Source organism: Aedes aegypti, chromosome 1 (genome assembly GCF_002204515.2).
Source record: "Aedes aegypti strain LVP_AGWG chromosome 1, AaegL5.0 Primary Assembly, whole genome shotgun sequence".
NCBI lineage: Eukaryota > Metazoa > Arthropoda > Insecta > Diptera > Culicidae > Aedes > Aedes aegypti.
The window spans coordinates 214,935,895-214,960,631 of NC_035107.1; the positions used below are offsets into that span (position 1 = coordinate 214,935,895).

The following is a 24,737-nucleotide window of genomic DNA, read 5'->3' on the forward strand; positions in this document are numbered from 1 at the left end:
CTGACGTATTAGCTAATAATTTGATATATTTGGAAGGCTGTTTGCGTTCCATAGGCTCATGTATTCAAGCATGATTAATTGTTGAGTTGTATTCTTTTTCATACAATGGCCTCCTGGAATATAGATTAGAGTGTCCATCCCGGGATTCGAAAAAACAGCATATTTTCTTTAAATATCAAAGATGAATTTCTTAGGATCAGACTAAAACGGCAAAATCTCGTTCAACGAACTAAATTCCCTCGTTTTGAGATCTGAAGCAATCTATGAAAAAATTCTATTTACGAACCTCCAATCTGATTCGTAAATTGAGCTTCCAGTGTATGCATGGATTACCACGGATTCGTACTTTTGGTCATCCAAGTAACGGATTTAATTTGCCTCCGTTTGCTTTCTGTCGGTGATAATCCAATTATCCTTGGGAGCGTTGTGCGCCATATCAGGCATCGCATCACCGACCGTCGTAACCTTTTCCATGGCCTGCTACCGCTTGCCCCCGTCGCGCCACCATGCAGTAGTTGATGAGTTTGAAGACCTCCTTTTGATTTCACAACAACGAAATTCACCCCAAATGCCTCGCGATGCGTATCATTGAGTCACCGCCTCAGCCGCCTCCATCGCTTTATTACATATAGCCACGATACATGGATTATGCTCAACGCTCATTTTCTCATTATAATTTATCTAATTCGAAAAATCGTTTCTCTTCTCGATTGCAGAATTCGTAACCGCAGTGGAGGAAACGACCTCAATTGCCACCCGAACTGTATTGAACTCTACACAGACACTTGAACGAACCTAGTCGGGGGTCAACTAACCGAAAACGCAAACCCCAACCTTGGAGTCCGGATCCTATGCCGAGTGATGCGAGAAATGGAGCGACTACCGGACGAATGCAGTAGAAAGCTGGGGCACAATGGCCTGCTGGTGCACTGTCCACGACAGCGGCGAACGACGAAGGTTACCGGAGGAGATGCGTGGAAGCTGGGCCGTTGCTCCTCGGCAGTGCTTCTGATGGCTACGATTGTCTGTGCGCAGATCTTCGCCGGCAGTTGTACACCCTTAGATGATAACAGTAGCAGTAGTAGTAGCGGTGAGTATTTGGTCCTACTTTTTTTTTGCAAATACAGCAAGTATGTTTCGATTTCACGTCGAATTCAGGTGAAGGTGAAGGTCAACAATCTACGTATTTCATTTGTATTTTATCCAGCAGACGCTGGAGAGTTTCTCAGCAGAAGCTGGAAGGCTTCTCTCCTTAAGCTGGAAAGCTCCTCTTCCAGAAGCTGGATAGCTTCTCTTTCAGGACCTGGAGAACCTCTCTTCCAGAAGCTTATATTCCATAAACTGGAAAGCTTCTCTTCCAGAGCTGGATAGCTTCTCTTTCAGGACCTGAAGAACTTCTTTTTTAGAAGCTTATATTCCAGAAACTGGAAAGCTTCTCTTCCAGAAGCTGGAGAGCTTCTGTTCCAGAAGCTGGAGAGCTTCTCTTCCAGAAGCTGGAGAGCTTCTCTTCCAGAAGCTGCAGAGCTTCTCTTCCAGAAGCTGGAGAGCTTCTCTTTCAAGACCTGGAGAACTTCTCTTCTAGAAGCTTCTATTCCAGAAGCTGGAGAGCTTCTCTTCCAGAAGCTGGAGAGCTTCTCTTCCAGAAGCTGCAGAGCTTCTCTTCCAGAAGCTGGAGAGCTTCTCTTTCAAGACCTGGAGAACTTCTCTTCTAGAAGCTTCTATTCCAGAAGCTGGAGAGCTTCTCTTCCAGAAGCTGGAGAGCTTCTCTTCCAGAAGCTGGAAAGCTTCTCTTCCAGAAGCTGGAAAGCTTCTCTTCCAGAAGCTGGAAAGCTTCTTTTCCAGAAGATGGAGAGCTTGGGTGCACGACGTTAGGCATAAATACGTTAGGCATAAATACGTTAGGCATAAGGACGATAGGCATAAGTACGATAGGCATAAATACGATAGGCATAATGGACATTTGGCATAATGGATGTTTGGCATAATGGTCATTAGGCATAATGGACGATAGGCATAATTTCCAAATGAAAACTGAAATTGGTAAAAAATGTGAGCTGACTTTTTTGGTAATTGTAGAGGGCTCCAATGATAACAGTGTGTCTTTGAAATGCGATTGTCTTGCAGTCGTCCCATAGTTGTGAATCCTTTGAGGTCAATTTCTAGGAAAACACTTGATTAAATGATTAGCATGTGGTAACTTCTGTTACCATAGAGTCAAGCCATGCTGAAGGTATTTTAGTTCGGTTCCAAATAGATCCATGGTCCTTGGCCATGAATAATCGTGCTCATGTATCGTGCACAAATAAGAATGAAAAATTATTACTTTGCCAAAGCAAACTTTTGCTTAATAAGAGATGGTACACAAATTATGTCACTTTAAATTTCGACTTTTTCGATCCCCTCACCCATTTTGTCACGTTATTTGTATGAGTCCCTCGAAAATTTTGTAAGGCTTGTCACTCTTGGCTTGACCCCCTCTTCCCCTTGGAGCATTACATAATTTGTACATGACCCCTAACTGTGGAAGTGCACCTAGAACACTTAACTAAGAACTTGGGTTGGGGCGTAATGCCAAGAATAAGAACGACACTGTAACTGCTGCTCATCTTTTGAGTTTGGTTGTACACATATTATTGGCAATTTTTTCATCAGAGATTATCCCTTCTTTAAATTGAAGGCTGTTCTTCATAGTTATACTGTCACCAAAATTACTGGAGTTAGTGCTGCTAATGTTTTAATCAGCATTTTTTTTTCTTTTATAATTAAACTGTTCTTTCGAGACATACTTATTCAGTAATTAATGTCATTATTACTCTTAATACTTCCATCATAAATTATCCCTTCTTTGAATCATAGGCTCTTCTTTACAATTATACGTTTAATTTAATATCTGGAAGAGAAGGCTGTTTAAAAATCACCTTCTTCCAATAATATGCTGTTTTGTGGATTCTTGCTGTTCTAATAGTTTTTGGAATTGTAGATGTAAATATTTCCATAAAAATGCACGTCATGCTAAGTTCTGAATACTATGCTATGTTAAATTTGAACTTGACTGATAAATTGACTTTGAAATCAAATTTTACTTTTCAAACTCGACGAATTTCATATATGTTCAAGGTGCTTAAATATGTGGTTGTTCAAAATTATTTGAAAATATCGAAAATTGTTGGCAAAAGAGGCAAAGGAACTGTTTTCACTACATTAAATTGATGAGCAGACTCGGAGTTGGAATGTAGCGCTCTTCTTGGTGTCACACTACCAGAATATTATTGTTGAAGTTCATAATATGAATTTTTGACTTAACTCTAGATTGTTGTCTTCAAGTTAATCAAGTACTAAAAATTATATGGAAATCTTCTTTAGAATTAACGCAATTATGTAAGAGAAATATAACAAAATATGGCATATACTCACCAAAACGAACATTTCTAGAAATTAATAACACTTGCACATCGCAAACATGAATGCATACTTACAATAATGGATTAAGCTAGACTTTAGAATGATAACAATGACCATGACAACAATCTTATTCCATATCTTGCGATAATGGAATAATTGTCAAATTTCAAAACACCGAAAATAGTAATTTATAACTAACCAATTAATTATGGAATGTTCACTTATGAGCTGTTACATCTTAAGAACATCCACCCACCCCCATCAACGTAATGGAATTTGGAGATGGACCCAAACAATTTTCTAAATGACAAGAGTTTTGAATGGCACACACGCAAGTAATTTTATGCCAAACGTTCATTATGCCTAACGTATTTTATGCCTAACATCCATTATGCCTAATGTCTTTATGCCTAACGTCCATTATGCCTAACATACTTATGCCTAACATCCTTATGCCAAACGTCTTTATGCCTAATGGGATATACTCGGAGAGCTTCTCTTCCAGAAGCTGGAGAGCTTCTCTTCCAGAAGCTGGAGAGCTTCTCTTCCCGAAGCTGGAGAGCTTCTCTTCCCGAAGCTGGAGAGCTTCTCTTCCCGAAGCTGGAGCGCTTCTCTGCCAGAAGCTGGAGAGCTTCTCTGCCAGAAGCTGGAGAGCTTCTCTGCCAGAAGCTGGAGAGCTTCTCTTCCAGAAGCTGGAGAGCTTCTCTTCCAGAATCCGGAAAGCTTTTCTTCCAAAAGCTGGAAAGCTTCTCAGCAGAAGCTGGAAAGCTTCTCAGCAGAAGCTGGAAAGCTTCTCAGCAGAAGTTGAAAAGCTTCTCAGCAGAAACTGGAAAGCTTCTCAGCAGAAACTACAAAGCTTCTTCTCCAGAAGAAAGCTTCTTCTCCAGAAACTGGAAACCTTCGCTTCCAGAAGCTGGAGAGCTTCTCAGCAGAGGCTTCTGAGCTTCTTAGCAGAAGCTGGAGAGCTTCTCAGATAAATCTGGAGAGTTTCTCAGCAAAAGCTGGAGAGATTCTCAGCAGAAGTTAGAGAGCTTTTCAGCAGAATCTGGAGAGCTTCTCAGCAGAAGTTGGAAAGCTTCTCGGTAGAGCTGGAGAGCTTCTCAGCAGAAGCTGCAGTACTTCTCAGCAGAAGCTGCAGCAGTTCTCAGCAGAAGCTGGAGAACTTTTCAGCAGAAGCTGGAGAGTTTCTCAGCTAGAAGCTGAAGAGCTTCATAACTAAAAGTTGGAAATTTCTCAGCTAGAAACTGGATAGCTTCCAAGCTAGAAGCTGGAAAGCTCTTCAACTAAACTCTGGAAAGCTTCTCAACTAGAAACTGGAAAGTTTCTCAGCTAGAAATTGGAAAGATTCTCAGCCAGAAGCTAGGAAGCTTCCAGAAGTTGGAAAGTTTCTCCACCAAAAACTATAAAGCAGAACTAATCTGAAATAAACTATAAATTTTTTCAGCAGAAGCTGAAAATGTTTCCTACAGACAATGAGGTTGTAGTTAATATTCATAGGTTGGTAAAAAACAATCACAGATGTCTCACAAGATTTAAATTATTCAACTGCTCAAATCAATGTTATTCGTTCTGAACAAAACGTCAATAATGGTTACGAATGCTTAGAACTTTTAAATTATTTATGAATACATACTAGGGGAATTAAATGATAAATAAACATGCCGAAAAGTCTCGCTTTTCCAAGCAGTGTGTCATTCGGACAGCTCAAGCCGAACTGCCGGCGGAGATAATACTCCAACAATGCAAATAAAGTTAGTCGAACGTTCCGCCATCACATTCTTGCATACCCAGCATGGCCCGACGCTCTTCAGTCGTTGAGCTGTTTAGTCGCACAAAAGCGAAAGTTTCTTGCACCGACCGTCCAACCGGCTGAGCTCGTTCCGTGCTGCTTTCAGCTATGCGTCTCCGGCTTCTAAGTATTCAGTGTGATTCTATTGTTTGCCTTAATGGCGCAGGGTTCCACCGATGACGACGACGACAACATCGCGTTAATTTTCCTTTGTTTCGCTTCAACCCCTGCCAGGCCTGGCCGACACATTTCAGGGCTAGGCAGGCATCTCCAAGTTGATAAATATTTCATGCCGGCAAATTAGCGTTTCAATAATTTAGTCATTCTAATGCATGATGCGTCCATCGCCTCGCCATGCTCATCGCGGACTTCAATAATTAGACAAAGGGGTAGGACACTGTTTGCGCAATACGTAAGCGAATTTCTGCGAAAGCCCTTCGAACGAAAATTAGCCAATCAAAGCAAACATAGAGAACCCGAAGCACAAACGCCTCGTAAGAGAGGTTGGCAAGGTGCATACATATCAATCGATCGATGCTTCAGATTGACAGGCCGTATAGACCACAAGCAAGGTGTACCGTACAGTTCGTCCATTTGCGTGCATTCCGTCCAAATGGCTTTGTTGTAATGGCGTGCGCGGTAAGTATTGTGGACCGAGCGATGATATAAATTAATAACCTAACCTAAATGCGAAATTGCACTGTTCACCTTCGCCGTACACTTATCGTGGGACACGCAATGTCAGGTGCGGAATGCCACAATCGGCAAACGTTTGTATGCATTTGCGGCAGTAGCTGTACGGAGTACATTAGGAGGTACAGATAAGCAGACGTCAAAGTTTGAGGGATAAAAGGTCGATGTACAAATCGCTTAAAAGACAAAAGTTCAAAAAGAACAAAAGGTCGGAAATGATTGGCTGGGTTGAAAATTTTCCTTCTTTGAATATAATGAAATTTTGTATTTTCTTTTTCCTACTTTGAATTTTTGTACTTTCGTCCTTTTGTCTTTAGACCTTCTGTCTTTTCGACGTTTTGTATTCCGAACTTTTGTTATAGATTCGACGCAACACGTATCACAAATTTCTTATAACACATTGCATATTTCAAAAAGATACTGTTAAATATCTATAAACGAGTGGTCTGTTTGTCTGTGTTAGGGGGTTCTACTCGACTCTGGCGGCTGTCGATAATATTGGTTGCAGCTCGCTTCTAATTAGCAATAGAGTGGTACCGGTGCTATCTGACAGCTCCGGCAGTGACTCAATAAATTTTTATGTAGATCAATCTCAGTTCGGTTTTATAACAGTCCTAACGAACGATGAAGAGTGGTTAAAATGCCCGAATGCACTCCTAATTGACAAATGGCATTCGGTATGGGTGCGTGTTACCGATTAACGATCATATGCCTACTTTCGAGCTCGTAAAACTAACAGCTCAGAAAGCTGCACCTATAAAGTAAGCGTTGATTTTTCGACAAAATCAAAGCAAGCACCTCTGGCGACCTGAAGTTTGACTTCTGTCGTTTGACTTTTATTCCAAAGGACTGTAAATCGATATTTACTACCGACCTGAGACGAGACTCGCGGAGACGGTCTTCTTTTTCTGCGATTGCTGAGTTTTCTTCTTGTTCTCTTCATTATTTACATCGATCTTGAGCAAGCCGTTCAAGCTCTCACATGACCATCTTAGCAAAAAACTATTGCGTTTGAATCACACCGAAGCATAAACGGCATTTTGAGTGAAATTTCATGCCAGCAAACGTGGCAGACATTATAATTAACTTAAGCGAGGAGATTTCGACTGATGTGGGAGAATTGGAGCTTCTAGTTTCGGCGCTGCAGTCTAGGGTAATCAAAACGACTGTTTTAAATTTTTCCCACTGAAATACAAACCACATCAATTCACCCAATGACGAATATGGTTTCCAATCCAACAACAACAATTTCCAATTCAGCACCTGAAAGACAAAACTTCAACCACCCAGGAACACCACCATCTATCCAGACGCCAGATAATTCTCCACCAACTTCTCTGCCATCAACTGACCAAACGACAACATCCCAAGAAAATCCACAACAAATTTCCCTCCCCAACACTTCAGTTCCTTCAGATCCAGACATCAGACCTCAACATAACCCAGCAATAGATAAAAATCCAGCAACAACAAACAGTCAGGAAAATCGTATGTACAGATTCATCCCATATGTAGCAGGCCTCTCAGAACGTATCGTCCGTATCCTCAGTAATGATTACAATAATATTGTCATAGCATGCAAACAAATCAAAACCATCAACAAATTCCATACACTAGTAAAAGACCCCGAAAACAAACTAGACAGAAGCAAAATAGTGTACAAAATACCTTGCAACAACTGTCAACATTGTTACATAGGTATTGAGCATTTTGCACCTTATTAGACTACTGTGCAGAAAATTGTTGCACAGTGAATATTTTCACACTTCACACATACACCTGCTTAATAGTTTGACAGTTGCTTAGAACGCAACGACATCTCCCATTCACTGTGTGCTTGGTGAACTTAATACGATGCATATTATGGTTGAATTTGATTTCAATACCTCTTTAAAAAAATCACGCCGGAATGTAAATGTGCGCGAAAATGAACTTGTTCTGATAAAATTTATCTCACAGCTTTGAACAATTTTGAAACGTCATAGCTTTTGAAGCACACGCCTACTCTTATTAGTGAGTGTGCAAATTGTATCTGGCAAATCAACAATTTCATAAGAATCTAAAAATTCGTGCAATGGTCAATATGACGCAAAATAGACTGCAAACAAGACACAAAACACACCTCAATAAGATAAACAGGTTGACAGATTTAGGATACACCAAGACAGATATGGAAATAATAACACTAAAAGAAAAAACAGCACTCATCCAACACTGCATAGATCTAGATCATCGTTTTAATCTGAATTGTACAACAGTGTTGGATAGTAGTAGAAATACAAATACATTAACATTCCTAGAAATGTGTCACATAGTGAACACACCAAATACAGTAAATCACCGAACAGACATAGAAGGGTTAAATACAACGTACGCAGCCATTCTAAAATTTATGGGTGAAATGTTTCAAACCTGAAACTAATCAATCAACCCACCATCTTTGAACCAACCGTTACCGCCTTCACAAGTGCAGTGTAAAGTAGTGGCAATATTAAGTGAAACTTTGAAAAAACATAAGCTACAGTTCACTTAATAGAATAATGTAGGTTAAAAATTAAGCCAGTCCCAAATGCAAAATAATGTTAAAATTCGGTTTTCACAGCCGATGTATTTCCCCAAACTTGACACCGACAGTTTTATGTTACACCTTACGAAATACGACTAAACAGAATGTAAGTCACTTAAAATCTATGTAATCCTATCACTAATCAAGCCCAATTACAGTCTCCCCTGAAGAAGACTCCGATTAGAGTCGAAACGTCAGGGAAAAATCTAAAACAGTCGTTTTGATTACCCAAGACTGCAGCGCCGGAACTAGTAGCTCCAATTATAATTAACTAGTCTTGTGTTTAGATTTATCATCTTTGGAAAAACTGCTCCACTGATTGAGGTTTTTAATAATAATTTATTTTGAATACAATACTTTTCACTTTTTCACGACGGGCTGCATTTGACGTTTCGTGACAGCGGAATGTGGGCTGCATATGACGTTGATATTTTTCGTCTTCGCGAGTCTCTCTCAGCTATCGACCAGTTATCAAACGAAACAAGTTTGACGACATCAGACCCTTCGATCTCTACTGGTTGTGACGGCCATCTAGCTTTTCACGAGCGCTAATGGCCGCCATAGTCGAATTAATTTCTGATAGATATTAAGCATTTCAACGTCTAGCTTGTACCGATTGACACTTGATCAGCAAGAACTTCTCGATCCAAGCTGAACGTCTGATCTTTTTATTCGTGGCAGAACCTTTATTGCTCTTAAAATGCTTCATTGTTGCAGGTGAGAATTGCATCATCCAATAATGCACGGAAAAAAATCCACTGCCGGATTCATGAACAAAAAGTCATGAATTCATATATTTTTTTTGTTTCATGATATCATGACTAAAAGTCATGAAATCGTGATTATTATGCAACAATTCGTATGGTCAGGGCGTTACACAAATCCAACTGTCACTTTCTTCACCGTAGTCCATCGTGTCCCATGGCGATCTGTGATGTTTTCTAGTGAAATTATAAACATTCTTGGCAAAATTCCCGTGAGTTCCTACATTGTTTCACGACACAATTAATCTGCCGGAGCTGTTGGATGTTCCATAATGTACTTACTTCATCCCGACTATGCAGAACCGGGCAATGTTTGGCTTCGAGCGAAGATTTTGCTTGACAAGCTCATCGGCGATTTTTACTGTTCGGAAGTGATGAATTCCCCACGTCGTATAGCAGAGCAATTCCACCGAACATGACGATTTTTTTTTTAATTTAATTTTTGTATATTTTGAATCGCCTGAAAATTTGCATATAGATTCTTTATTACCAAAAATGCCATTTTGCACCTTCAGACCGCCATTTTGAACCTCGCCTTATTTTTGAGAAGGGCGTATCGGAAAATGCATAGCAAATCTTTAAAAAACTGTAACTTGAAAACGGTTTGTCCGATCGATTTGAGATCTTCTACAAAGTTGTAGGTATTGCTTAGGACTATATGGAGAAGAATATGCACGATAAAAAAAAGTTACAGATTATTTTTTATTTCAAAAACAAAATTTTAAAATCGATTTTCTCCAGAAACGCAGATTAGATTTTTTTTTATTTTTGGGTATGTTTTAGGGGACAACTTATGTGATTTATTGCACAATGTTTCAAAATTGAAGAATTATGGACAAAAAAGTTATGATTTTTTAAGAAATTACAGATTTTGAAAAAAAATTGAAATAGAGGAAAACAATAATTTTTTATGTGATTATTTGAAATTACAGAAAAATTGCAATCGAAAAGTACTTAAGTAATTTTTTTCTAGGTTGTATCAATTTCGAGATATACTCATATTTATATAAAATTTTCAAATAAAAAAAGTAAAATAGGCCCTTTTCAAACATATTTCGTGTTTCTCTATTCCAGAAATATTTTATTTTGATTGAGTGAATCGTAGCTGAATTCTTTATTGTTTGATCAAAACCTATATACTAAAGTATTTGAAAAAGTATGCAAGGTAAAAAAATATAAACGAAATTTTCAAATGAAAATTTGAAGTTCATTGTTCTTAAAAACCGCAAAATTGATGTTTTAGATTTTGGATATGTTTTACAGCATATTGTTTGTAATTTCTTGCACAATGCCTCAAAACGGAAAAATAAATTATTTAAAAAAATAAATAAAACGATATTTTTGGTGTACAGAAAAATAACTATATATTTTTAAATATGAAATTTTTTTATCGAAAAAAACTCAAGTAAAATTTAGCTGAGATGCATCACTTCCGAGATATACACGGTAAATCTAAACGTGGCATTAAAAATGTGATTCTATCACAACGGTGTACCTTTGGTCCCCAGGGCTAAGCCCGGCTAATGGTTAAAGCCCTCTCATCGCGGCAAGATTGTACAACCATGGAGAAAGAGTTTGTTTTTTTTTTTGTTATATTTTATATATAGGGAAAGTGTACCAGTTATGGCCATAGTGTTTCCCTATTTGGCCATATGTGACATTTTGATATCTTTCACATTTTAAGTCTTTTTGAATGCTTTAACATCAAGATATATCTCTTAAATCTAACTACTAAAACACACCAAAATTTTCAAAATTTGAAGACATTAAAGTTATAACGTATGGCGAAATAGGAAACCATTATGTCCATAACTGGTACACTTACCCTATATACTGCAATTTTATTTCTTAATTATATCAACTACTTTCTTGTTATCGTCACAGCTCGAAAATTGTCTAAGAGCGGTTCCACGCCGTTTCGCAAACCCGATTATTTTTGTATTTTTTGAATCGCCTGAAAATTTGCATACAGATTTATGACCAAAAATGCCATTATGCACTTTCAGACCGCCATTTTGAACCTCGCCTTATTTTTGAAAAGGGCGTATCGGAAAATGCATGGCAAATCTTTAAAATTGGAGATGTTAAAATACTGGAAATTGATTTGTTAAAAATTTCAATATTTACACTTTGTGAACACTCACCTATTTCAGAATCAGTCGTATTGACCGAGGTCATCGACGGTACAGTTACCAAAGACTCCTGACTTGGAACATTCATTTCAGTATCAGAAGTTACATGTTCATCACTGCTCGATGAGTCATCGCTACTAGATAGTTGAGTACAATTAGACAGTTTTGAACGACAAGAATCACAAATTTTAGGCTTACTATTTAATTTATTCTGTTCAGCAAATTCCAACAAAACCAATTTCTGAATATTATCTTTCGTACGATTTCGACAATGTTTCGAACAACTTTGTTTGAACACTTTAATACATCTTGAACTGATATAACTCATTGCAAAAAAAATGATATTTGTACAGCTTCACGCACAACAAAAATAAATACCTCTGTAAAACGCCTCCTTAATCCATAATATAATGCTGTATCTTCTTTCGTAGCACGTCAATTTTACAGGCAAATAAACGTCACCTACAATCACTGAACAATTACTGTTGATACAACACTGATGCTCTCACGGTTTCAGACTTACCTTATATACTACATAGGTACTTCACACCACGAAGTTTTTGTACCGCATTTTTTTCAATGATGATTGCTACAATGCTAAAACTTGATAACTTATTTGGGCATTATTTTTGTACCTATGAAGTACGTTTAAAAAAAGCATCGTTTTTCTTTTATTAATTTACCATGTCCAAATGTATGGATATGGGAAAAACGTGTTTGTTCATCATACCTACTAACACGGGCAAAAGTGATGAAAACCCTTGTGGAGCCTGTTTAGTAGAATGCCTGTAAAGATACAAAAAGATGAGTAGTACTGTTCCTTTTAATTCTACTATTGCATCCTTCGACAGATACGCGTATTTCAACCTCAACTGTAAAGCCGTCTTCAGTGTTGTGTACTTGACTTGACTTGGTTTGTGTTGTTGAAATCAAAATAAAATTTTCCGGAATGGAGAAACACGAAATATGTTTGAAAAGGGCCTATTTTTCTTTTTTTTTATTTGAAAATTTTATATAAGTATGAGTATATCTCGAAATTGATGCAACCTAGAAAAATTTTACTTAAGTACTCTTCCAATGCATTTTCTGTACTATCAAATAAACACATAAAAAAAATATTGTTTTCCTTTATTTCGATTTTTTCAAAATTTGTAATATTTTATAAAATTATAACTTTTTTGTCCATAATTCTTCCATTATGAAACATTGTGCAATAAATCACATAAGTTGTCCCCTAAAACATGTCCAAAAATAATAAAAATCACAGATGCATTTTCATAGAAAATCGATTTTATTTTTTTTATTAAAAAAATCGGTCATTATTTGTTACCGTGCATATTTTTTTTCCAAATAGTCCTCAACAATACCTACAACAACCGCATTAAAAACATCAATGTTGCGGTTTTTAAGAACTATTAGCTTCAAATTTTAATTTGAAAATATCGTTTATATTTTTTACCGTGCACTCTTTTTTCAATACTTAAGCATAAGTGTTTTGATCAAACGATAAACGATTTAGCTACGATTCGCTCAATCAAAATAATTTTTTTCTGGAATGGAGAAACACGAAATATGCTTGCAAAGGGCCTATTTTTTCTTTTTTTATTTGAAAATCTTCTATATAAATAAAAATGGAATGGTGTTTGTATGTCACGAAATAACTTACGAACGGTTCAACGGATTTAAATGATTCTTTCTCCGTTTTGTTCTTCAAGGGTTCCGACGTGTTTGTGTATATGCAAATCCCAAGATATTCACCGGAAAACTTGAAAAAACGATAGTGCACGGAACTGTCATTTTGTATGGGACGATCTATAGCGTTTTTCAAAAGCCTACTTGATGGCAAAACGAAGTTTGCCTGGACCACTAGTTTTATATAAATATGAGTATACTTCGAAATTGATGCAACCTAGTAAAAATTTACTTAAGTACTTTTCGATGGCAATTTTTCTGTACTTTCAAATAATCACATAAAAAAATATTGTTTTCCTCTATTTCGATTTTTTTTTGTAAATCCGTTATTTTTAAAAAAATCATAACTTTTTTGTCCATAATTCTTCCATTTTGAAACATTGTGCAATAAATCACATAAGTTGTCCCCTAAAACATATCCAAAAATAAAAAAAATCAAAACTGCGTTTCTGGAGAATAAAATAATCTGTATTTTTTTTTACCGTGCATATTTTTCTTCATATAGTCCTAAGCAATGCCTACAACTTTGTAGAAGATCTCAAATCGATCGGACAAACCGTTTTCGAGTTACGGTTTTTTAAAGATTTGTCATGCATTTTCCGATACGCCCTTCTCAAAAATAAGGCGTGGTTCAAAATGGCGGTATGGAAGTGCATAATGGCATTTTTGGTCATAAAGAATATGTATGCAAATTTTCAGGCGATTCAAAAAATACAAAAATAATCGGGTTTGCGAAACGGCGTGGAACCGCTCAAAAGGGGTTGCGGCTCTTGCGAACTGGCTCTTAAAGAATTTCGGTAAAAGCTCAGCAGTTTTTATTTCCGTACTAGACTACCAAAGACGTCAAAATCTTTGCAGCAATAAAAAAACTGATCTTTGGTCTTATTGGCACATACGTCGACTATGCGACTATGGGCAGTGTAACTTAATCAATGATTCGCCATCAAAACAATTTAAACAACATGAAAGTTGTTTCGAGCACCTTCGCATCGCAGTTTGTTCCGAAGAAGGGCTTGCTTCAGAAATGGGCAACAACCTTGGGCTACTTGGATTTTTAAGGGTGATCATGAAAACAATAGCGCTCCATAAATTCGTTCATGTCTGGCGAGGGGATGGACCATAAATTATTCCGTGTTCTGAACGGAGGGGATTTTCCGCATCAAACTGTGCTCGTCGTTTTCGATCGGGATTATTCAAACAATCTACAGTGAATGACGGAAATAAATAACAGGAAGCTTCCATTCGGTTGGGGCAGGTTTATTTTTAAAGCTGCCGGCAGCTCTCGATGAATGATGGATGGATGCGCGTGCTTTCGATGAATGATTTATGAAGTTCTCTTCACCTGTCATTGTGCACTCAATACTATGTTACTAATGGGGTGGAGAGGCACTTTATTACCCCCATCGAACAAGTGTTCCTGTAACGTGACTGCTATTACGACAAGGGTTTTCAATGAGAAATGTTTCGATGCTTTACATTTTAAGCAGGATTAACGACTATTTTTTTTTTCCTTTTTTTTAAAGATTGCAACAATCGTAACTGATTCAACAGCTCAGCTGTTTTAACTAGCGACACAAATATTGTTTCTCCAGAAGAATTGTTCAAGAGGGTTTGAACTAGCAGCAATAAAATAAATCTAAAAAGACGTTGAAAAACATTTGACTATGAATAACTTCAAAAATTGTAATGGCAATCACCATTCTAACAATGAAAAAAGCTTTCCAGTTTCTGGAAGCGAAACTATCCAGCTTAGAAGAGAATTCTGCTTCTTGAGAAGCCTTCTAGATTCTTGCTTAGCAGCATTCAAGCTTCATCTGAGTTTCTGATGAGAAGCTTTCTTAGTTTCGGTGATAGTTTACAGCTTCTGTAAGAGGTTTTCACAGCTTCTGTGAGAAGCTTTTTCAGCTTGTGTAACAGCTTTCTCAGCTTTTGTGAGAAGCTATCACAGCTCCTGTAAAAAGTTTTCTCAGCTTCTGTGGAGAAGGCTTTTGGGAGACACTTTCTCAGCTCTTGAAAGAAGCTCTCGTAGCTTCTGTAAAAAAGCTTTCTCAGCTTTTGTTAGAAGCCTATTAAACTTCTGTGAGAAGCATTCACACCTTCAGTGAGAAGCTTTCTCAGCTTCTAAAAAAATCTCCTTAAGCTTCTGGAAAAAGCTTTTTAAGCTTCTGAAGGAAGTTTCCTCAGCTTCTAAAAGAAGCATTCTCAGCTTCTGCAGAAAAACTTTCCCAGCTTCTGATGAGAAGCTTTCTCAGCGTCTGATGAAAAGCTTTCTCTGCATCTGACGAGAAGCTATCACAGCTTCTGTGAGAAGCTTTTTCAGTTTTTCAAAAAGTGTTATCAGCTTTTGTAAGCAAGTATCACAGCTTATGTAAAAGTTTTCTCAGCTTCACTGAAATAGCTTTCTCAGCCTCTGTGAAAAAAAACTTTTTCAGCTTTTGTGTGCATTCTAGATTTTTTGGGTGATACTTTCTCAGCTTTTGGGAGATACATTCTCAGCTATCTTGTGATAAAGAAGCTCTTCAGACTCATGAACGATTTTTCATAGACCTCTATAAGCCGAAGGAAAAGTTTTTCTTTTTGCTTTCTTTTCTTCAATCTAAGTGGACATTGGGATAAATTACCCACCAATTTTTGACTAAATCTACACATCCTTGTTCGGACTTCATTTGTTTGAGCAAGAGCCGATTTCCTTACTTTCCCACTTGATAAAGGTCCCATACCTCGAGAGAAAGTGAATTGGATTCCGAACTGAAAATCGATTAAGGAATAATCGCAATATCCATATGGTGAAAATTTTTTCCACCGTCGCCATTCATAGTTATAGGTACTTCCCAAAGCCAGACCAAGTCGAGTTTCACCCAGTTTCTCCTGATGCATCATCATCATGTGAGCGCAGCGCATAGCAAGCCATGATCAAGACGAACGACGACGACGACTTCGATGGTTTCCCTTTTAAAAAAATAAGCGCGCGGCTTTCAATTTCATCGGAAACCCGTTTTTTAGTCGGTCTGTGTGGTGTACTCATCATCATCATCAGACCCACCCCGTTGACCCACAGTGGTCCAGGCTTAGAAATTCATGACAAAAATTTCGCATTTAAAATATTTTGCTATTTTTTGTTTTTGAAAAGTCTTGTGGAACATGTTAAAATCATATCAAGAAAATGGGTTTTGACCAGCTTTTTTTTTAAAAAAAACTGGACCTCTGTGCGTTGCGCACATGGATAGTATAGTTATTAGCATACAATCGATCGTGTGCGAAGATCGAGGCCATCACGCAGCAGCGCCAGAGGACGGTCAATCGTGTGTTTAACATGGTGCCATGCGGGGAGAAAGTCGTGAACAGAAGACCTAACCTCAATATTGGAATCAGATGGTAAGCCGTCGTCGCCGTCGTCTTCCGTTCCGTCGCGCCTTCTGGACTCAATTTGATTACAGAGAGTGAGAGTCGGTCGGATCGGGCACGAAAGGGTGGTCATTATGGCTCCTCCCGTTTTTTGCACGCCATCATCTAGTAGCTCTATGCTCGGAACAGCTGACGGGAGTTTGTAGAAAGCGAATTGCTTTTCCTGTTAAATAGAGGTGTCTAATTATAATTGGATGGAATGCTGCTTGGAGGCTGCTGCGTACTTTCCACAGGAAGCTGATGGCACTACTTTGTACAGTTTCAGGGCGGATGGCGAGTCACTGTTTACTGACTTTTTTCACAAAGAGGTCATTACAGTCATCAAAATCGTTAACATGATTTAGAAAATCGTTCATTTCATAGGGTAAATACCATTGCTCACCTAGTTTTTGCAGCATATCTTACTCAGTTTTTCCTCAGCTTTTTAATGGTGATCTCAGAATTCAAAACGAATGCGCTAACGGTGGAAAAACGGTTTTTAAGACGACATTCAAGATAGCGGCCAAATTCAAAATGAACGCCAAATCTTTTTTTATCATTAAATGAAAGCTTTAAACTTCCTCTATGGACTTATCCACGGTCTTCTTTTATTGTCGACTTTTTTTTTTTCTTTTCCGCTGTAAATGCGGGCCGTGTTTACATAAAATGACATCCGGACCAACATCCAGTGAATGAATGTTCACCGGATGAACATTGAGTGGATGAATGTGCAGCGAAATTGTTCATTTTTTGTAAACGCGGCCCGCAGTAATGGTTTTCTTCCCGCTGGAAGTTGCGGCCTGACGTCATCGTAGATTAGTTTATTGGCTGTTTAACGATAAACTTGCGACGATCGACGCGCCACCATATTTCATATAACGGAAGTTATTAGAACTAACTTGGAGGTAATGTTTTGGAGGTTATTTGGCAATTTGGAGGTTAAAATCACCTCCAAACACTAGCGATTTTGCGGTGGGATGTTGACGTTTAATCACGAATACGATGCCACTATGTTTGCTATATCTTCCAATAGAAATATGAGACATATCACGCGAAAAAATACGTAAGACTTATCAAAAAATGGGCTTTTTCGCAAACTGTTTAGCTAGCTGACTTACTAGGGGTCCACCAATTTGAGAAAACCGAAAGGACCACCCTTTAGTTTTAGCATATTCTAGCGATAAGTGACATAAAATTGGAATTCTAACGATGCGTGCCGATGGCGGCCTGGTTTCAGCGAGAATTGCTCATGTATTATAAATTGTACAGCTAAATGGACCACTTTATAAGCGCGGAATCGTAAAAATAAATGCGGGATTTCGTCAGATCAGTCTGGTGTCTTCACTGCACTTATTCTCATGCTGAGCAAGTTCGATGAAGACACCACATCGATCCGACGCAATCCCGCACTATTATTCGCGATCCCGCACTTCTGATCGCACTTGTTATGTGCGCAATGCTCTATATAATGCCTATATCGGGCAAGATACTGGAAACCTCTGGAGTTTAAAGAATTATTTGCGAATCTTAGGAAACTAAACGGCAGATAACTTAGCGATTTAGGACTTTTGCTCTATTCAAATATATCATATGATATTTCGATATATTCAGTGCTGGATTTGGGCTTCGAGGGGCCCGGGTCAGATTTTATAAAGGGGGCTCCTTAAACAAAATTCGGCACATTTTGGAATTCCACAAACTAACGAAAAGTATTTGAGTTTTGGATGAGATGTTCGGTCCAAAGAACTGAGGGGCCTAAATGCAGAGAGGTGTAAGTGACATTTTGGTCGATTTTAAGCTATATACAATGAAAAATCCGACTGTTTGTGTTCATATTTTTTAATATAATTTTTAGGTGATCTGCATCTTTTTAATCCTCTAATATTCCAAATTTATCCAAAAGAACAAAGGCACTATTTGATGTTACGATAAATACTTTTTTAAATTGTATATAGAATGATGCTACAGTTGACTCTCCACATCTCGATATTGAAGGGACTATCGAGATAAGGAGCGATCGAGACACAGAACAATTTATTAATGAATACAAGATTGAAAATCACTCCGTTACCAGGAAAATCAAAAACAAACAGACGTCATTTCGTCTTCGTAAATTGTTTTGAACCCGTGAAGTCTAGTCTAGTGACCTTTGATAATGGGCATATCGACATACGGAGAAAATCGGGAATGAAAATCACATCGAGATAGGGAGATATTGAAATAAGGAGGATATCGACATATGGAGAGTGAAAATGTATGCAGAATGAAGAATCATCGACTTAGGGAGAGATATCGAGACGTAGGACATCGAGATGTGGAGAGTCGACTGTATTTTTATTGAAATGTTAAATTACGAAGGCAAACGTTGTATCAAGTATTCGACAATTTGGCCTCAGACAGGGTGTTGCCACTTTTCCCTAAGTGCCACTTCCAAGAAATCCAGCAATGTTTCGTGCATTTGTTACTATCGTCAAATAACCTATTTTAAGATACCTAAAAGAAACGATTATCTGTTATGAATCCTTTTTAAATCGAATGAGAGTAATTCCAAGTTCTGTTCTCGGCATTATAAGCATCAATTGTTTAGTTCCGATTGATCAATTTTCTCTCTCCTTTCTAGTTTTTGAATGCTTTTACTGTATGGTTTTTAAACATTGTTTCGTTCTATGAATCTAGTATCCATTAAAATTGATTAAATTAATTAAGTATTCCAGTTTTTTTTCTGGTTGTCGCATTTTTTTTTCAAAAAAAAAACATAGTATTTATGTTCTATGGGTTTTGTTCAAAGCTAACTCTAAGCACCTTACGCTCCAAAACCCTGAACGCTTTCCGGTCGATCTCTTTTAACGTCCACGTTTCATGGCCGTATAGGGCAACCGGAAGGATCAGTGTCTTATAGGGGAAATCAGGGTAAAACCGACACTGTGGGTAAGATCGACACCCTTTGAGTTTCCATGTTTTGAGCAGATTTTCATGCAGTATCCACCACGCTCTATCTTAACTTGTGAAATGTTGTGTTTCGATTGACATTCCAACTGACGCTACCAAGAAACTGCCAAAATAAACAACAAAATCATATTGGATAACATAGAAGCAACAGCAGTTGTAATATTTCGCTGTTATTCTTTAACTATTTCGTATGTGAAATTTTTCAAATGTCATTATTTGTTCTGCGTCTACATCATCATTTACTGTTATAACGTTGATACAACATGAAGGAGAAATATTTTTTTGGTTTTTCGACAGATGAAAACGCTATTGAAAAATAAATGTCCACTCGGGGTAAGATCGACACTTTCATTTGGGGTAAAATCGACACTTTTCTTTCCTTCATAATCTAACTTCAGGGAATCTTTCTAATCGGAGAACACCTCTATAGTTTATGTGAGTCTTTATTTTCTAATTCCAGTGAAGTTCACGGATGGCGAACTTGTTACTATGTAAAATATGACACTATATGACTTGCCACAAGCTATTATTAAGTATTAAAAATATATTTCTATGTTATCACGTTTCAACTTATTTGATGAAGCTTGAAGAAATTTTCCTCATTGAATATTGAAGAATTAATAGAATTTGAAATATTTTCGCATAAATTAATCTTATTGTTTATTTACAAACCATGAGGTTCGACAGTACTTATTATCTAAAAATAATTACATTTTTCTGTTTTGTAAAAATAAATCAGTATTTCTTTTTACAACCAATCATTCACCACAACTTCATCTTTATAAACATTCTATGAACACAAATTAATAATATCCATGTGTATTCACCCCAACTTTATAATCTTAGCATGGGACATTTGAAATTTTCACATATATTTAGTGGATCTTTGGCCTCTCCTCAATAATTTACGTAATATGTATATAATCCTGTAGATTATATACATCATGTTCCTTGTTTTGCTGGTATTGCTGGCTCCTCATCAAACCAACCGTTCCTAGATCTTCTTTGAGTAGTACCTATCAGCTTTTGCGCTGCTCTGCTCACCGCTCTGTGGATACACTCCCATAGATTATTGAGGTTGTCGTCTACGTTGGTTCCCCTTGTCCGCTCATCAAGCTTCTGGCGGTATCCAACTGCTACGTCGTCTGATGATAAGCGCTGAATATTGGAACGCAACGGACGCTGTGCTTTTGTGTTCGCCATGGTAGACAACCGTGCGCGACTTTTACTGACAACGAGATAGAGGTCAGAGTCGATGTTTGGACCTCTGAAGGTTCTTACATCAATGACATCCGAAAAATGCCGACCATCCACCAAAACGTGCTCTATTTGGTTGCATATCTCACTATTTGGGTGCATCCAGGTGTGCTTTCGGATGTCTTTGTGTGCCTAGTAGGTGCTGCTGATGGCCATCCCTCTAGCTGCGGCGAAAGTTACTAGCCGCAGGCCATTATCATTGGTAACGGAATGAAGGCTTTCCGTTCCAATGACGGGTCGGAAGAAATCTTCTTTCCCGATCTGCGCATATGCGTCGCCGATGACTATCTTGACGTCTTGTTTTGGGCAGTCTCCGTAGGCCTCTTAAGCCCATTTCATTGGTGGCGGAGCGGAGGCTCTCCGTTCCAATCATTGAACGGACTCTCTTCCGACCTGAGCATTGGCATCCCCGATAACAATGTTCACGTCATGTTTTGGACATTCTCCGTAGGTATTGTCTAGACAATCATAAAACGCATCCTCCGTGTCGTTGGGTTTATCGTTTGTTGGCGCATAGATGTTGATCAGACTATAGTTAAAGAAGTTGCCCCGTATCCTCAATACACTGATACGTTCATTAATCGGTTTCCACCTCATAACACGCTTCATCTGCTTCCTGATCACTATGAAGCCGACACCATGGTCTGGCTTATCGCTGCCACTATGATAGATGTTGTATTTGAAATCAGTGATGGCGATGGGATCCACTGCCTTGAATTCACGTTCTCCAGATCTAGGCCATCTTACTTTCTGAATAGCGGCCACGCTCATTCCAACCTTCTGCAATTCACGAGCCGTCCGGGTACATTTAACGTCCTGATATTCCAGGTACCGAGTTCCCAATCATAGTCCTTATTTCGTTGCCAGGTCGGTTGCCGAAAATATCGTTCATGATTTTTCCTTTCTCCATTTTCCGCGGTTGGTAAGAAATTCGATATGCTACCTAACCAGGGTCGCGACCATGGGCTCGTGCCACCTTAGATGTAGCTGACGTGATACAGCATTTCATACTCAGCCGCTGGATACCAGAACAGACGCTGTTTGAGCCGCACCTCCCTGGTGGACAGCCTTACTCTAGCTGATGTCAGAAGGACAACCGTGCCCCGGCTGCACTACGGTGAGGAACTTGTGAGGACCAGAGCTATGATGGACGTTCCTTCCTGGTTGTCGGACTACCGTGGACTCATGAAATAATTTCGAATTTCGAATTTCACGTGCACTTCAAATGATAATTTAAGAGTTCTGTTACAAAACCAATGAACTTTAAATTGAGCAGTACTTTACATGTTAAGTCGTGTTTTTAAGGATCCTGAAAAAACATGAAGTGCATTTTTAATTCCAATAATTATTAAGAACTAGCTGGAGCAGAATTTTGAAGATTTTGGCTTAACATAGATGATTGACAAAGGTGGGACGTAATACTATGAATCTACAGGCGTACCCAAAAATCTCGCGGAAATCTAGGAATGGGCTTCATACTCATATAGGGCGTAAATGGTATATCCATGTTGTTCATAAACTCCAGACACCATTTAGACAGTATTAGATCTGAGGACCTGGATAACCTTAAACCATCGTTATCGTTATTTTTTGCGGTAGAGCTTAGCTTTATGAGCTGGTATGAATATTATCCTTGTTCACAGTTTCCTGAAAGATCATTTATTACGCTTGTAGACCCAATTATCTGTTTCCTGAGTATTTCTTGGAGAACCCTTAAAAAAAACCTTGGTAAAATATAACTAAATAAGTCTGTATGGATATTAACTTTAATCATGAATATTCGAAAGATCACTGATGGACCTGAAGGCCTACCCAAGTAACATTGGTAGGTAATTAACAACTTATTCAGCTAAAATTCTGTTTATGCAGGGTGTCGACTCAATTTTGAAAATAAAATTCCCTGACTTTCCATGACCTTCCAGTCGTTTTCCAGAAAAATTCCAGGCCACTCAATTGGTTAATTTGAACCGAAAATAGTACGATTTGTACAAGAAGATACATATCCGATAATTTGCATGTTGAAAAGTTTATGTTATATGTCGTATGAATAAACTGAACAAAGCTATTACTTCACTGAAATTTATTTGTCAGATAACCTTTTTTAGCGTCTATTCAAGTTGATATGATAAAACAGATTGTTTGAACAAAGATGTGTTCGGCTACTGAAATACTTCGAATATAATTTCTCAAATTACAGTCATAAACGACAATTCTGGACCCTTTCCTGATTATACTTGATTACAACTTTTTATATAAGAAGCAACACTATTACGATCATTCACGATGCTTTTTAAGTGTAAGAAATTTATCCTGAAATTTTCTAAGTAAAATTCTTGCCATTGTCGAAGAACTTTTTTGGAGAATGGCTTCGAAAAATTCCACATAGATTTCTCACAAATTCTTCTTGAAATTCATAAACATATTTTTACAGATAGGGAAGGTGTACCAGTATTCGCCATGTACCAGTTATTCGCCACCCCGGATTATATACCGTTTCACGACATATATGGTTGTCAATTGTTTAGTGTTCGCTAAATTGCTTTAAGATGATACGGAAACACTATTGGAAACCGCAAAATTTTCTCAGAAAATAATAGAAAAAAATCATTTTCCTTAAAATGTTTGCTCCTTTGCACCTATTTTTCGCCAGGGTGTTCCTGATTCGCCACCCTCCATAAGAAATCAACGTAGGTGGCGAATTCAGGAACCGAATTTAAAATAAAGTTTCTGATTAGTGTTTATATTTTCCCTGCTGAGCATGGATTGAAAGCTTTCGTTTTATGTATTGACAGTAACCAAAGGTCGTTTGATTTATGTATAAACAATATTTTTCCTTTCCATGACGGTTTCACCTAGAAGCTCCTTATCTCCATTGTTTTCTAAAAATTGTTAGAATATTTCTTTCAATCTTGAATTTCATCAAGAATAGAGTTTTGTTTTTTTTTATGGGATTATTTCAAAAATATTTTTCAGGAATCAGAGTGTTTCCCAAAATGATTCTTTTTTTTTCTTAGAATATTTTCAATAATGCTTCACGATGATTAGTTACAGGTAATTTATTTTAGTTAATATTTTAGGATTCCGATATGAATTACGCCTAGGGTTTCTCCTCTAGGAGTTATCTAAATATTCTTAAGATGAAAATACAACGAAGCCACACCTAAAATATCTAAAAGCACTTACAGTACTGGACAGAATAAAGTACGCATTGGCCGTTTTTCCATACAAAATGATCAAGTTTGGAGTCTTATATCTCGGTTTCTAGTTGTCCGATTGACCTGAAATTTTCACCGCAGCTTGAAAGTAACCTCAAATTTGCTAGGCTAGAAATTCATAGTTTTTCATAAACAATCTTTTAAGCTATCGCTAATAATAAATTTTGATGAAACTGACAAAATTTTAAAGTAAAAATAAATTTTAAATGAAAATATTTAGAGCAATATGTCCTTCTGCAAAAATGTACAATTTGATAAGACACACAAGTTTGCAGAAAATGATTTTTCGGTAAAACTGATTGTTTTCAAAATATTTTCAATATTTAATTTTGCAATTTTTTGTAAATTGAGAGATTTTAAATAATTTAAAAGATTGTGTTTCAAATGCAGTGATATTTTAATTGAGTAAAATCTATGTTATATCTAGGCTGTGGTGAAAATTTCAGATCAATCGGGCCACTAAAAGCTGAGATTCAGAACTCCAAACTTGACCATTTTGTATGGAAAAACCAATGCGTACTTTATTCTGTCCAGTACTGTATCTAGAGCACCAAATAGCTGTTCATGCCCCAAACTTGATAGATTGGTCACATGCTCAACATGATCCAATTCTCAGAGCGAACGATTACTTGGTTCACTAGATTTATGCTCTTGAAAATTTGAGGTGTGGCTTCGTTGTATCTTCAATTTAAGGTGAAGATGAATCGAAGCCAAAGTTCAAATTTTCAAGAGCATGGATCTGGAGAGTCAAACATCCGTTTGAGCTGAAAACCATCAAACGATCAAATTTTAAGTTCAGAGCGCTGTTTGGTTCTCTAGACAAGTGCTCTTGAAAATTCGAGGTATGGCTTCGTATTATAATCATCTTAACGGAATGAATTTAGGGATTGAATT

At 37.6% G+C, this 24,737-nt stretch overlaps 1 protein-coding gene across 3 annotated transcripts in view; it reads left to right on the top strand.

Moving 5' to 3' along the window:
* LOC5577062 overlaps positions 1 to 24,737 on the top strand; it is a 338,285-nt gene that overhangs the window by 251,088 nt on the left and 62,460 nt on the right. For all 3 annotated transcript variants that reach the window (XM_021857529.1, XM_021857530.1, XM_021857531.1), the window contains one exon: positions 717 to 1,090. In XM_021857529.1, coding sequence (XP_021713221.1) covers positions 862 to 1,090 — 229 coding nt within the window. In that variant the 5' untranslated portion in view covers positions 717 to 861. The remainder of the gene's footprint in view (positions 1 to 716; positions 1,091 to 24,737) is intronic.